Raw genomic sequence first — 13,351 nt, 5'->3', positions numbered from 1 at the left:
ATACAGTAATCTTTAATTAATACATTTGGTTAATACAATATCCACTGGTTGAAAAATACTTTTATGTAAGACAATCACTTTCTTTCTTACTAACTTTGATTGGATTGAACAATGAGTCTTAGACTTGAGCCAGACTTTGGCAGGATGATACCCTGTAGCTTTATAAAATTCTGGAACAATGTTACTTTAAACAGTTTCCCCTCATTCAGCTGTTTCTAGAAACAGTTTGGTTTATACAGAATGAATTTTTAAAATAAAGGTCCAGTTTCAGAATTTAACATGGCTTCCTTAACCTTGTTACTTATAACAGTGAAGTTGGACGAGTGATTGATTTTTTAAACAAAATATTATTAATGAGGCATACCCAGAATTTCCGACATTACAATAGTGACTAAACTTCAAAACTACTTCAAAGGCTGTAAAAAGCTTTAGAAGATTGTGTGGTCATGAAAGGTGTTGTAGAAATAGATATAGAATCCCTTGAGTGCAGAAGGAGGCCATTCAGCCCATCGAGTCGGCACCGACTCTTCCAAAGAGCACTCTACCCATATCCACGCACCCGTAACAAAAGAGAAAATGCTGGAAAATCTCAGCAGGTCTGGCAGCATCTGTGGGGAGAGAAAAGAGCTAACGTTTCAAGTCCAATGACTCTTTGTCAAAGTTAACAATCAGAGAATGTGGGGAATATTTATACTGTGGAGAATGAAAGATGAGTCATAGCCACAGAAACCCAGGGAAACGGGGTAATACTCCCCACATTCTCTGACTGTTAGCTTTGACAGAGTCATTGGACTCAAAACGTTAGCTCTTTTCTCTCCCTACAGATGCTGCCAGACCTGCTGAGATTGTCCAGCATTTTCTCATTTGTTTCAGATCCCAGTATCCGCAGTAATTAGCTTTTATCCACTCATCCGTAACCCCATAACCTAACGTGCACATCCCTGGACAGTGAGGGGCAATTTATCAGGGCCAATTCTCCTAACCCATACATCTTAGGACTGTGGGAGGAAGCCAGAGCACTCCGTGGAAACCCACAGACACGGGAGAACGTACAAACCCCACACAGACAGTGACCAAGGTCAGAATTGAACGTGGGTCATGGTGGGGTGAGGCAACAGTGCTAACTACTGTGCCACTGTGCCGCTCAATTAAATGTAATTTATTTTTACAACTTGTCAAACTTGGATATATCACACTCGGTCCACTCACGAAGATCACTTCAAGACTGAGACTTGATTTTATGTAACAACCATGCTTTTCACTGCATTTCAAATACCCTGTGAAAATCCAAACACAGTATCTCATGAAGGTATTAGATTTAAAACAGAATGACTTGTTGTGATTTGGGATTCACTGCCTGACAATGGTGCAGGAAGTAAATTCTACTGTAACTTTCAAAAGGGAACTGGACAGATTCTGCAGGAAAATAAACTTGCAGGGCGATGGGACCAATTAGACTGTTCATTCAAAGAGCGAGCATGGGAATGGTGGGCTTAATGGCCTCCTTCTTTGCCCTTTGATTCCTGTTTACATTTGAAGAAAATCTTAGACTTGAACCAGAGTTTGGCAGTATTTGGGAATTACCAGAAACCCACTTCCGAGGAGGGGGGTAGAAGCGGAGATGATGGAATGTTTCCAAAAGGAAATTGGATGGGCTTTTGAGGGAAATAAACCGACAGGGATACGGGAATAGAACAGGGCAATCATTTGATCAATAGAAATCTACAAGTTGTGAATCTTTGGAATTCTTTACCCCAGAGGGCTGTGGGAACTCAGTCATTGAGTGTGTTTAAAGCAGAGACTGACAGATTTCTAAATACCAATAACACAAATGGATATGGGGACAGTGTGGGGAAAAGCATTGAAGTGGATGATCAGCCATGATCGTATTGAATGGTGGAGCAGGCTCGACGGGCTGAATGGCCAACTCCTGCTCCTATGTTCCAATGATACAAAGATAGGTAGGAAAGTAAATTGTGAAGAGGACATAAGGAGGTTACAAAGGGATATAGATAGGTTAAGTGAGTGCGGAAAAGATCTGTAAAATCGAGTATTATGTGAGAAAATGTGACATTGTCCATTTTGGCACAAAGAATAATAAAGCTTATTATCTAAATTGTGAGAGATTGCAGAGCTCTGAGACTCAGAGGGATCTGGATGTCCGAGAGCATGAATCACAAAAGACAAGTATACAGGTACAGCAAGTAATTAGGAAAGCTAATAGAATGTTATTGTTTATTGTGAGGGGAATTGAATATAAAAGTAGGGAGGTGATGCTTCAGTTATACAGGACATTGTGGTGGGACCACATCTGGAGCACTGTGTACAGTATTGCTCTCATTTAAGGGATGATGTAAATGTGTTGGAAGCAGTTCAGAGAAGGTTTACTGGACTCATACCTGGAATTGGAGGCTGGTCTTATGAGGAATGATTGGACAGGCTGGGCTTGTGTCCGATAAGAGTTTTGGTGACTTGATTGAACCGTAGAAGATGCTGAGGGGCCTTGATGTGGAAAGGATGTTTCTTCGTGTGGGAGAATCTAGAAATTGGAGTCACTTTAAAACTAATAACTTGTCCACTTAAGGCAGAGGAGAACTTTTTCTCTCCGAGGGTCGCGAGTCTTTGGAACACTCTTCCTCAAAGGGCAGTGGAAACAGAGTCTGTGAATATTTTTAAGACAGAGCTGGATAGATTCTTGATAAGAAGGTGAAAGGTTATCGCGGGGGTCGCCGGGAATGTGGAGTTGAGGTTACAATCAGATCAGCCGTGAACTTATTGAATGGTGGAGCAGGCTCGAGGGGCCGAGTGGCCTACCCCTGCTCCTAATTCGTATGTTATCACACCTTTATAATAGATTGTAGCATTTGCCCTCCTACTGATGTCAGGCTAATGTCTGTGGTTCTCTGTTTTCTCTTTCCCTCCTTACACAGTGGGGTTACATTTACCACCTTCCAATCTGCAGGAACCATTCCAGAATCTATAGAATTTTGAAAGATGATCACCAATGTATCCACTATCTCTACAGCCACCTCTTTTAACACTCTGGAATGTGGAGCATCAGCTTTTGGGGATTTATTAACTTTCAATCCCATTAATTTCTCCAGTACTACTTTTTCACTAATACTAATCTCTTTCAGTCCCTCCTGCTCACGAGTTCCTTGGTTCTCTCGTGTTTTTGGGACGATTTCTGTATCTTCCTCTGTGAAACAGACACACATTGTTTAATTTCTCTGCCATTTTCTTATTGCCCATTATAAACTCTCCTGTCTCTGCCTGGAATGGACCCACATTGGTCTTTGCTAATCTTTTCCTGTTCACATTCCCATAGGAGCTTTTCCAGTCGGTTTTTATGTTTCTCGCCAGTTTGCTCTCATATTCTATTTTCTCTTGATCAGTTTATTGATCCTTCTTTGCTGAATTCTAAAACAAGTTCACAATCCTTAAGCTTACACTTATTTTGGCCATTTTAAGAACCTCTTCCTTTGATCTAATGAATTTTTAATATTTCTTGTTCGCCACAGTTGCATCACTTTTCCTGTCTCAGATTCACTGAAAGAGAAGAGAGAACGAAATGCAGCCCTGGGTGTAATTGAAGCAGAAACAATAACAGTAGAATCCATCACTGTAATCAATTGTGAACTTGTTGGTGTCTCAGCAGGGACGAGGAAACACAGAATCCCTTCCCACACTGAGAACAGGTGAACGGCCTCTCCCCAGTGTGAACTCGCTGGTGTGTCTGCAGGCTGGATAATTTAGTGAATCTCTTCGCACACTGAGAGCAGGTGAACGGCTTCTCCCGAGTGTGAACTCGCTGGTGTGTCTGCAGGCTGGATAATTGAGTGAATCCCTTCCCACACTGAGAGCAGGTGAACGGCTTCTCCCGAGTGTGAACTCGCTGGTGTGTCTGCAGGCTGGATAATTGAGTGAATCCCTTCTCACACTGAGAGCAGGTGAATGGCTTCTCCCCAGCATGAACAAATGTGTGACTCCGCAGGTTGGATAACTGAGTGAATCCCTTCTCACACTGAGAGCAGGTGAACGGCCTCTCTCCAGTGTGAACTCGCTGGTGTGCCCGCAGGTTGATTAACTGACTGAATCCCCTCTCACACTGAGAGCAGGTGAACGGCCTCTCCCCTGTGTGAACTCGCTGGTGTGCCCGCAGGGTGATTAACTGACAGAATCCCTTCCCACACTGGGAGCAGGTGAACGGCCTCTCCCTAGCGTAAACCCGCTGGTGTATCTTCAGGCTGGTCAACTGAGTGAATCCCTTCCCACACTGAGAGCAGGTGAACGGCCTCTCCCCAGTATGAATTCGCTGATGTAAATTCAGGCGAGATAACTGAATGAATCCCTTCCCACACTGAGAGCAGGTGAACGGCCTCTCCCCAGTGTGAATTCGCTGATGTAAATTCAAGCTCGATAACTGAGTGAATCCCTTCTCACACTGAGAGCAGGTGAATGGTCTCTCCCCAGTGTGACTGTGTCGATGAATCTCCAGTTCTGATGGGACTCTGTATCCCTTCCCACAGTCCCCACATTTCCACCGTTTCTCCATGTTTTGGGTCTCCTCGAGTCTCTCCAGGTTGGACTATCAGTTGAAGCTTTGACCGCACACAGGACACGTGTATGGTATCTCCTCGCTCTGAAAGGTGCAATTTTTTTTCAGGCTGTGTAACTAGTTAAAGCTCTTTCCAGTCAGTACGTGTGTCTCGGTGCATTTCCAATCACAATGAAATCTTTTGAAGCAAACAGGTTGGGCAAACATTACTCCTTCTAGATAATGGTCGATGAATCGAGTGACTGTCAGAACTAGACGGATGTTTGAGATTTCGGTCTGTAAATCCTATCTTTTAACATTCTGTAAAAGGAGTTTACAAAAGACATCACTGTCAGTGCAGGATAGAAATTCAGAACTGACAATTGTAGTTTCTCTGGAACATTCTTTCCTCTCTTGATCCCCAAAAGTTGCAAATCTCCATCCCACACACTCTCCCCCCATTCTCACTCTGCTGTATTTAATATTCACCCTCCCAATTCTCCTGAAGGTGCTGATTCAGGCTGATTGACAGATCCATGCTCACTGCTTCCTGTCCTGGACACAGAGATCATAACAAACAGGTGCTGCAGTCGGTCATTCAGCCCATCGAGCCTGCTCAACCATTCAATGGGATCAGTGGCTGATCTACCTCAGCACCATTTTCCCACACTATCCCCCATATCCCGTGGTATGTTCAATATTGAGAAACCTGCCAATTTCTGACTTGCAAATACTTGATGACTGAGGCTCCACAGTCCTCTGGGGTAGAGAATTCCAAAGCTTCACTACATTGTCTTTAAATTCATTGACAATCCCGGCCCCGGGTCACTGTCCATGTGGAGTCTGCACATTCTCCCCGTGTCTGCATGGGTCTCACCCCCACAATGTAAAACGATGTGCAGGGCCAGTGAATTGGCCATGCTGAATTGCCCCTTAATTGGGAAAAAAAGAATTGGGTACTCTAAATTTTTTTAAATAAATTAATTTACAGGATTGGGGCGTCGCTGGTTAGGCCAGTATTTGTTGCCCATCCTTAGTTGCCCTTCAGAAAGTGGAGGTGAGTGGCCTCCTTGCACACCCACTGTGCTGTTAGGAAGGGAGTTCCAGGATGTTGCCCCAACGACAGTGAAGGAACGGCGATATATTTTCAAGTCGGTCTGGTGAGTGACTTGGAAGGGAACCTCCAGGTGGTGGGGTTCCCAGGTATCTGCTGCTCTTGTCCTTCTAGATGGTAGTGATCGCTTTGCTGAGCACCTTCGGTCTGTGCACATTCAGGACCCTGACCTTCCCGTTGCTTGCCATTTTATTTATTTATTTATATAAATTTGAAGTACCCAATTAAGGGACAATCTTACCGTGCCAATCCTCCTACACTGCACATCTTTGGATTGTAGGGGCAAACGTCAAGCAGACACGAGGAAAATGTGCATACTCCACATGGACAGTGATCCAGAGCCGGGATCGAACCTGGGACCTCGGCGCCGTGAGGCAGCAGTGATTAACCACTGTGCCACCGTGCTGTCCCTGCTTGCCATTTTAACACAAGACCCTGCTCCCATGCCTGCCCTTGGCTTGTTGCAATGTTCCAGTGACGCTCAACACAAACTGGAGGAACAGCATATCATCTTCCGGTTAGGCACGCTACAGCCTTCCGGTCTCAACATCAAATTCAACAACTTCAGATGATGAGCTCTACCCCACCTCAACCCCTTTGTTTTCTTTCCATTTCATTTTAACTGTCTATTACCTTTTCTTTCTTTCTTGTCTTTCTTCATATATATATATATTTGCCCCTCACTCTTTCCCCCTATCTTATCCTCCCTTTCTTTACCTTTTGTTTCCTTTGCTTCCCCCCTTTTTCTCATTTTACCGCTCTCCCAACCATGTCCCCCCTCCCCCCACATCTACATCTGTCACAGCTTACCCTCTGATTTTAGTTTCTCTGCTGTTTGGTCTTTCACACTTTTATTCTCTCTGGGGCTGTCATTATAATCTTTATTTTATTAATAATCTTTATTGTCACAAATAGAATTACATTAACACTGCAATGAAGTTACTGTGAAAAGCCCCAGTCGCCACATTCCGGCACGTGTTCGTGTACACAGAGGGAGAATTCAGAATGTCCAAATTACCTAATGGCACATCTTTTGGGACTTTTGGGAAGGAACCGGAGCACCCGGAGAAAACCCACACAGACATTGGGAGAACATGCAGACTCCGCACAGTGACCTAAGCCGGGAATTAAGCCTGGGACCCTGGCGCTCTGAATCCACAGTGCTAACCACTGTGCTACTGTGCTGTCCTTTAGCACTCTTTTTCCTTTGTTTCTGTGGTTCTGACTCATCTTTCTTTCCCTCGCCCGACAGTATAAATATCTCCCACTTTCTATCTTTTTTCCCTTTGACAAAGGGTCATCTGGACTCGAAAACATTAGCTCTTTTCTCTCCTTACAGATGCTGCCAGACTGGCTGAGATTTTCCAGCATTTTCTCTTCTGGAAATATATAATGTAGCTCTACAGTACTATATTACACAACTAGAAATAATAATAAATGTGCTTTATTACAGAACCAATAATATATCTAATCTGTATGATGTAACAACACTACACATATTTCAATCCAAAATTAATTTACTATCCCCTTAAATGTCAGCCATCTCCTGGGGAAATAGCCCGTTAATTGTGAACACTAGGAAAGAGACCATCAGGGGCAGCAAGGTAGCACAGTGGTTAGGCGAGTTGCTTCACAGCTCCAGGGTCCCAGGTTTGATTCCCGGCTTGGTTCACTGTCTGTGCGGTGTCAGCACGTTCTCCCCTTGTCTGCGTAGGTTTCCTCCGGGTGCTCCGGTTTCCTCTTACAGTGCAAAGATGTGCAAGTTAGATGGATTGGCCATGATAAATTGCCCTTCGTGTGCAAAAGGTTACTGGGTTACGGGGTGGGCTTAAGTGGGGTGGTCTTTTCAAGGGCCGGTGCAGGCTCAATGGGACAATTGGCCTCCTTCTGCACTGAATATTCTATGAATCCTTTTAGCCAGACAGATAAATGTGTCAAGCTGAGGGAGCAAATGATGTCAATGTCTTTAAGAGAGAGAGAGAGAGACCTGGGCCAAGCTTTGCAGAGTCTGCACCCTCCCTGGATTCACTTCCTTTCCCTTCAGTTGCTGCAAGTGAACAATTGAAGGTCAGAATGAGAAACGAAATGGAAAGGAGGAGAAAAGAAAGTGTTTTACTCACAGATGTTGGGCACAGCAGGACGTTTCAGTCTGCATGAAGCTGGAACGTTATTAACACAACGCCCGCGCACTGATTGGCTGGAGGACTAGAGTCACTCCGGTCCTCCAACTCTTCCCATTGGTTGCTGGCCGACTGGAAAAAAAGCAACGGATGTCACGTGGTCGTGGATGCCCTTTTGACCTAAATGGCAATGCACATCTTTTCCTCTCCTTTGGACATGCGCAGTCCTTGTCCGTCCGTCCCCCGGCGCTGTGGATAGAGCGGTTTCCCGGCGCGGGGTACTATGGGAAATTCAGCCGCCAGTACCCATCCGTAGCCCAGTCACCAAACCCCTGGGGCTGGGATAAAAGGGGGAGGGGGGGGGGGAGGGGGGGGGGGGGAGGAGAGAAAGAGGGCGCAGGGACCCCACCCTGACACAAAGCACATGTGGGTAGTCACTGGGTTTGATTGTGACGTCCCACTGAGAAAACAGTTTGTTAACTTTAGACACCTGGGTGACATATTGGGGAGGGCAATAGGTGAGAGTGAAACTGAACCCGAGAGTCAGCACCTTCAGGGGAGGAGAATTGAGGGAAAGCAGGAGGAGGATAGTGGGATGAATTAGTGTTACAGTCAATAGGGAGGGAGTGTGTGGAGGCAGAGTCAGAGAGAAGTAGTATTTCTGTCACATGATCATGAGCATGGACAATTTTATCAAATCATTTGTGAAACCTGGATTTACAATGTCCGTGAAAACATCTTGGGATACTGAATTACATTAAATGTGCTGCATAAATGCAGATTAATCTGTTATTGAAGGCTGTCACTTGAGCTCCTCTAATACTCTGAACACCAAGTCCCCGATCATGAACAGTCTGATTAACCAGCTTATTCACACAGTTCAGACCAGCCCACCCATTCTCAGTGAATCTGCTTTTCTCAGGCTCCCTTGTAACTCCATCCCTGCTCTCACTGCGCTGAGCTCAAGTGGGAACAAAGCATTTATGTCTTCAGATTTTTAGTGCGAGAGGTTAAATCTATCAGGAGACAATGAATAGGCCAGTCACTGTTCTCATCAAAACACAAGGCTTAGGGGCTAATGGAGGGCTGTAACTTATGAAAGATTTTGATACACATGGAGAATGTTTTCACCTGTAAGGGTAAGAGAAAAACTAGAAGCTATGAATGTGAGATAATCTAATCAGGAATTCAGGAGAAACTTCTTCCCCAGAGAGTGGTGGGATTGTGGAACTCGCTACCACAGGGATTGGTGGAGATGAATAACATCGATATATTTATGGGGAAGCTGGATGAACACATGAGGGAGAAATGATCGAGTCAGATGGGAAAGCATGAGAGGAGCCTCAAGTGAAGTATAAACACTGGCATGGATTGGTTGGGCTGTTTCTGTGCTGTATATTTAATGTAATTTAGCCTGGTATTGCCTTTAACTCTCACATAGTCGATTCCAGGTTAAAGTGAAAGAGTTTCACTCCCGGAAAAACATTTCAGCTCATTGTTTCCAGCTATTGTCCGATCAGTACCTCTTGTCAGCCAGGTGTCCGTGTGAGGAGTCAAGGTATTCAATTCAACTACAAAGATCTCATGTAATTTGTACCAATATATCTTTGAAGAGCAGATCTTTTTTTCAAATGGACTGGATTATTTAAATGTATTAGGTTTTACTCAATTCTTTAAAGTGCTTGATTATCAGACAGTCTTATTCAAATCGGAGAGTTTGTTTTATTCAAGACAAAGTAGGCACATGATCAGCACCCCATTCACCATCTCCACCATTGATACCCAGTGGCAGCAGTGTGTAGCAACTACAAGCGGCACAGTGGCACAATGGTTAGCACGATTGCTTCACATTGCCAGGGACCGAGGTTTGATTCCTGGCTTGGGTCACTGTCTGTGAGGAGTCTGCACATTCTCCCTGTGTCTGCATGGGTTTCCTCTGGGTGCTCCAGTTTCCTCCCACAAGTCCTGAAAGATGTGCTGTTCGGTGAATTGGACATTCTGAATTCTCCCTCAGTGTACCCGAACAGGCGCCGGTGTGTGTTAATGTAAGCCTACTTGTGACAATAATAAAGATTATTCTATTAATCTCCCGAGATTTATTTTCTAATGGGCCTCTGTGGAGTTGAGGTTTCAATCAGTTCAACCGGGAACTTATTAACTGGTGGAGCAGGCTCGGGGGGCCGAGTGGCCTACTCCTGCTCCTAATTCGTATGTTATCACATCCTTTATAATAGATTGTGGCATTTTCCCTCCTACTGATGTCAGGCTAATGGGTCTGTGGTTCCCAGTTTTCTCTCCCTCCTTAAATATTGGGGTTACATTTACCACCTTCCAATCTGCAGGAATCATTCCAGAATCTATAGAATTGTGAAAGATGATCACCAATGTATCCACTATCTCTACAGCCACCTCTTTCAACACTCTGGGATGGAGAGCATCAGCTTTTGGAGATTTATTAACTTTCAACGACATTAATTTCTCCAGTACTGCTTTTTCACTAATACTAATCACTTTCAGTTCCTCGTGCTCACTGGTCCCTTGGTTCTCCAGTGTTTTTAGGACAATTTTAATATCTTCCTCTGTGAAGACAGACACACACTGTTTAGTTTATCTGCCATTTCCTTATTCCCCATTATAAACTCTCCTGTCTCTGTCTGGAATGGACCCTCATTGGTCTTTGCTAATCTTTTCCTTTTCACATTCCTATAGGAGCTTTTCCAGTTCTCCCCATTTTGCTCTCATATTCTATTTTCTCTGTATCAGTTTCTTGGTCCTCTTTGCTGAATTCTAAACAAGTTCCTAATCCCCAGGCTCACTACTATTTGGGCCACTTTATGAGTCTCCTCCATTGATCTAATGGAATCTTTAACTTTTCTTGTTAGCCACGATAGCTTCACTTTTGCTGTTTAATTTTTGCTTCTTAAAGGAATCAATATTTTATGTAAAGAAAATGCCTGTCTATTGTCTATCGTCATACATAGAACAACAAAGGACAGTACAGCACAGGAACAGGCCCTTCGGCCCACCAAGCCTGCTCGGATCATGAAGTCTGACTAAACTATTGTAATTTCCCAATCTACTAGTCGACTTGCCCCTCATACCATGACAGTTTCCTTCTGCAAGAAACACACAGATAAATTAGGCAAGAGAACCATGTAACCACCATAGCCCATCTTCATGGCAATGTGGCTGCTTTGGGAACTAAATATCTTCCAACGTACAAACAGCTTTTTCATTCTGTGCTCCTCGTCAAACTTGGAACCAGGTAATCGCAACTAACCTCAAAAATGGTCAGCCCACTGGAGGCAGAGGTGTTAGACCGGCCAGTCCAGCAGAAAGAAACCCTCCAATCATCACCATTCACCAGATGTCAGAATGAATAAAATGCAGTCCTGGATGTCAGTGAGAGCAGAAACAATAACAACGGAGCCAACATCTGTAATTTATTGTGAACTTGTTGAAGTCACAACAGGTGTAATGAATCACAAAACCCCTCCCCATGTTGAGAGCAGATGAATGGTCTCTCCCCAGAATTAACTCGCTAGTGTCTCCGTAGTTGGGACGGATCATTGAATGTCTCCCCTGCTCAGAGCAGGTGAATGGCTTCTTCCAGGTGTGAACTCGCTAGTGTTCCTACAGGGTGTATGGATATCTGAATCCCTTCTCTCACTAAGAGCAGGTTAACGCTCTGTATCCCCAGGTAAAGTATTTCCCACTTTAAAGTAGTGAATCTCTTCTCACAATGAGAGCAGGTGAACGGCTTCTCCCCAGTGGTCTCGATGGTGTCTCTTGAGGCTGGATAACTGAGTGAATCCCTTCTCACACTGAGAGCAGGTGAATGGTCTCTCCCCAGTGTGACTGCGTCAATGAGTTTCCAGCTCTGATGGAGATCTGTACCCCTTCCCACAGTCCCCACATTTCCACGGTCTCTCCATGTTTTGGGTCTCCTCCTGTCTCTCCTGGTTGGACAATCAGTGGAAGCTTTGTACACACACAGAACACGTGTACGGTCTCTCCCCGCTGTGAATGGTGCTATGTTTTTTCAGGCTACGTAACTGGTTGAAGCTCTTTCCACATCAGTCCCCTGGAACACTCTCACTCGGGTGTGTCTGGATCGGTGCTTTTCCAGTCACACTGATGTTTAAAATCTTTTGATGCCGACAGATCGGCAAACATTTCTCCTTCTAGATTCAAAGGCCGATGATACTCAGATCCCAAGGTATCGAGTGACTCTGTAAGACCGAGACGTGACAATTGAGATTTCGGTCTGTAATTTCTCCTCTTGTAATATCTGTAAAAGGAGTTTACAAAAGTCAACACTCAGTACAGGACAGAAATTCAGAACAGAGAATTCTAGTTTCTATGGAACATTCCTTCCTCTCATTCCCCAATACCTCGTCTCCAATACCTATTCCCCATACCTAGTCTCCAGGGAGCGGACTCGGAGGGATGGAGTTTTGGAGCTGTGACTGTAGGAAGGATGAGCTGGCTGACCACTGCATCCTGGTACAGGAGGCCATCCAAGCGGGGGGGAGGAAGTGGTAGTTGTCGGGGTTTCTATAATTAGGGGAACTGATAACATCCTTTGGAAGCAGGACCAAGAGTCCCACATGGTATGTTGCCTGCCCGGTGCCAGGGTGAGGGGCATCTCTAACCGGCTTGAAAGGATATTGGAGAGGGAGGGGGAGGATCCAGTTGTTGGGGTCCACGTTGGGACAAACAACATCAGCAAGACTCGGAAAGAGGATCTGTTTGGGGAATATCAGAAACTAGGAACAAAATTAAAGAACAGGTCTTCAAGGGTTATAATCTCTGGATTATTTGCCGAGCCACGTGTAATTTGGTGTAGGAATGAGAAAAATTAGGGAAGTAAACACATGGCTAAAGGAGTGGTGCTAGAAAGAGGGGTTCCATTTCATGGGGCACTGGCATCAGTATTGGGACAGGAGGGACCTGTACCGTTGGGACGGTCTCCACCTGAACCGATCTGGGACCAGTGTCCTCACGGAAAGGATAAATAGGGAAGTCACAAAAACTTTAAACTAACAAATAGTGGGGGAGGGGGAGGCCTCAGGGGAACTCAATACAGTTCCAAAAACAAGTAGCAGGATGGTCTGGACTGGGTACGAAATATACCGGTTATAAAGTTTACAGGAGGGACAGAGAATATGGCAGAGGGGGTGGAGTAGCCTTACTGATTAGAAATACGATCACCTCAATGGTGAGGGAGGATAATGAGGGGGAAGCATCCAGCGGAGACCAGGGGCTGGATTCTCCGTCGTCGGGATCCTCTGCTTCGCCGGCAGCGCGCTCACGCCCGCCAATTTCCCAACGGCATGGGGGTGCCCACAATGGGAAACCCCATTGGCCGACGGTATGGAGAATCCCACCCCATATGGGTGGAACTGAGGAACAAAAACATCTAAAACTGTAATGGTGTTGTGTATCGACCGTCTAGTAGCAGTTCTGAGGCGCTAGATTGTATAAAGGCAGAAATTAGGCGAGTGTGTAGCAAAGGCAGAGTAGTATTAATGGGGGATTATAACTGAGACACAGATTGGGAGAGGCAGACAAGCAACT

General features: G+C 45.0%; 1 protein-coding gene across 1 annotated transcript; it reads right to left on the bottom strand.

Moving 5' to 3' along the window:
• Nucleotides 1–817: 817 nt before the first annotated feature.
• Nucleotides 818–8,040, bottom strand: LOC140420631 (uncharacterized). The gene is made up of 2 exons (XM_072504632.1): nucleotides 7,772–8,040; nucleotides 818–4,858 (listed from the first exon to the last, which is right to left on the bottom strand). Exon 2 carries the CDS (start codon nucleotides 4,553–4,555, stop codon nucleotides 3,629–3,631), a length of 927 nt encoding a protein of 308 aa, XP_072360733.1. The 5' UTR covers nucleotides 4,556–4,858; nucleotides 7,772–8,040; the 3' UTR covers nucleotides 818–3,628.
• Between the last annotated feature and the right edge of the window lie 5,311 nt (nucleotides 8,041–13,351).

Source organism: Scyliorhinus torazame, chromosome 5 (assembly GCF_047496885.1).
Source record: "Scyliorhinus torazame isolate Kashiwa2021f chromosome 5, sScyTor2.1, whole genome shotgun sequence".
NCBI lineage: Eukaryota > Metazoa > Chordata > Chondrichthyes > Carcharhiniformes > Scyliorhinidae > Scyliorhinus > Scyliorhinus torazame.
This window is presented reverse-complemented; position numbering and strand designations above follow the sequence as displayed.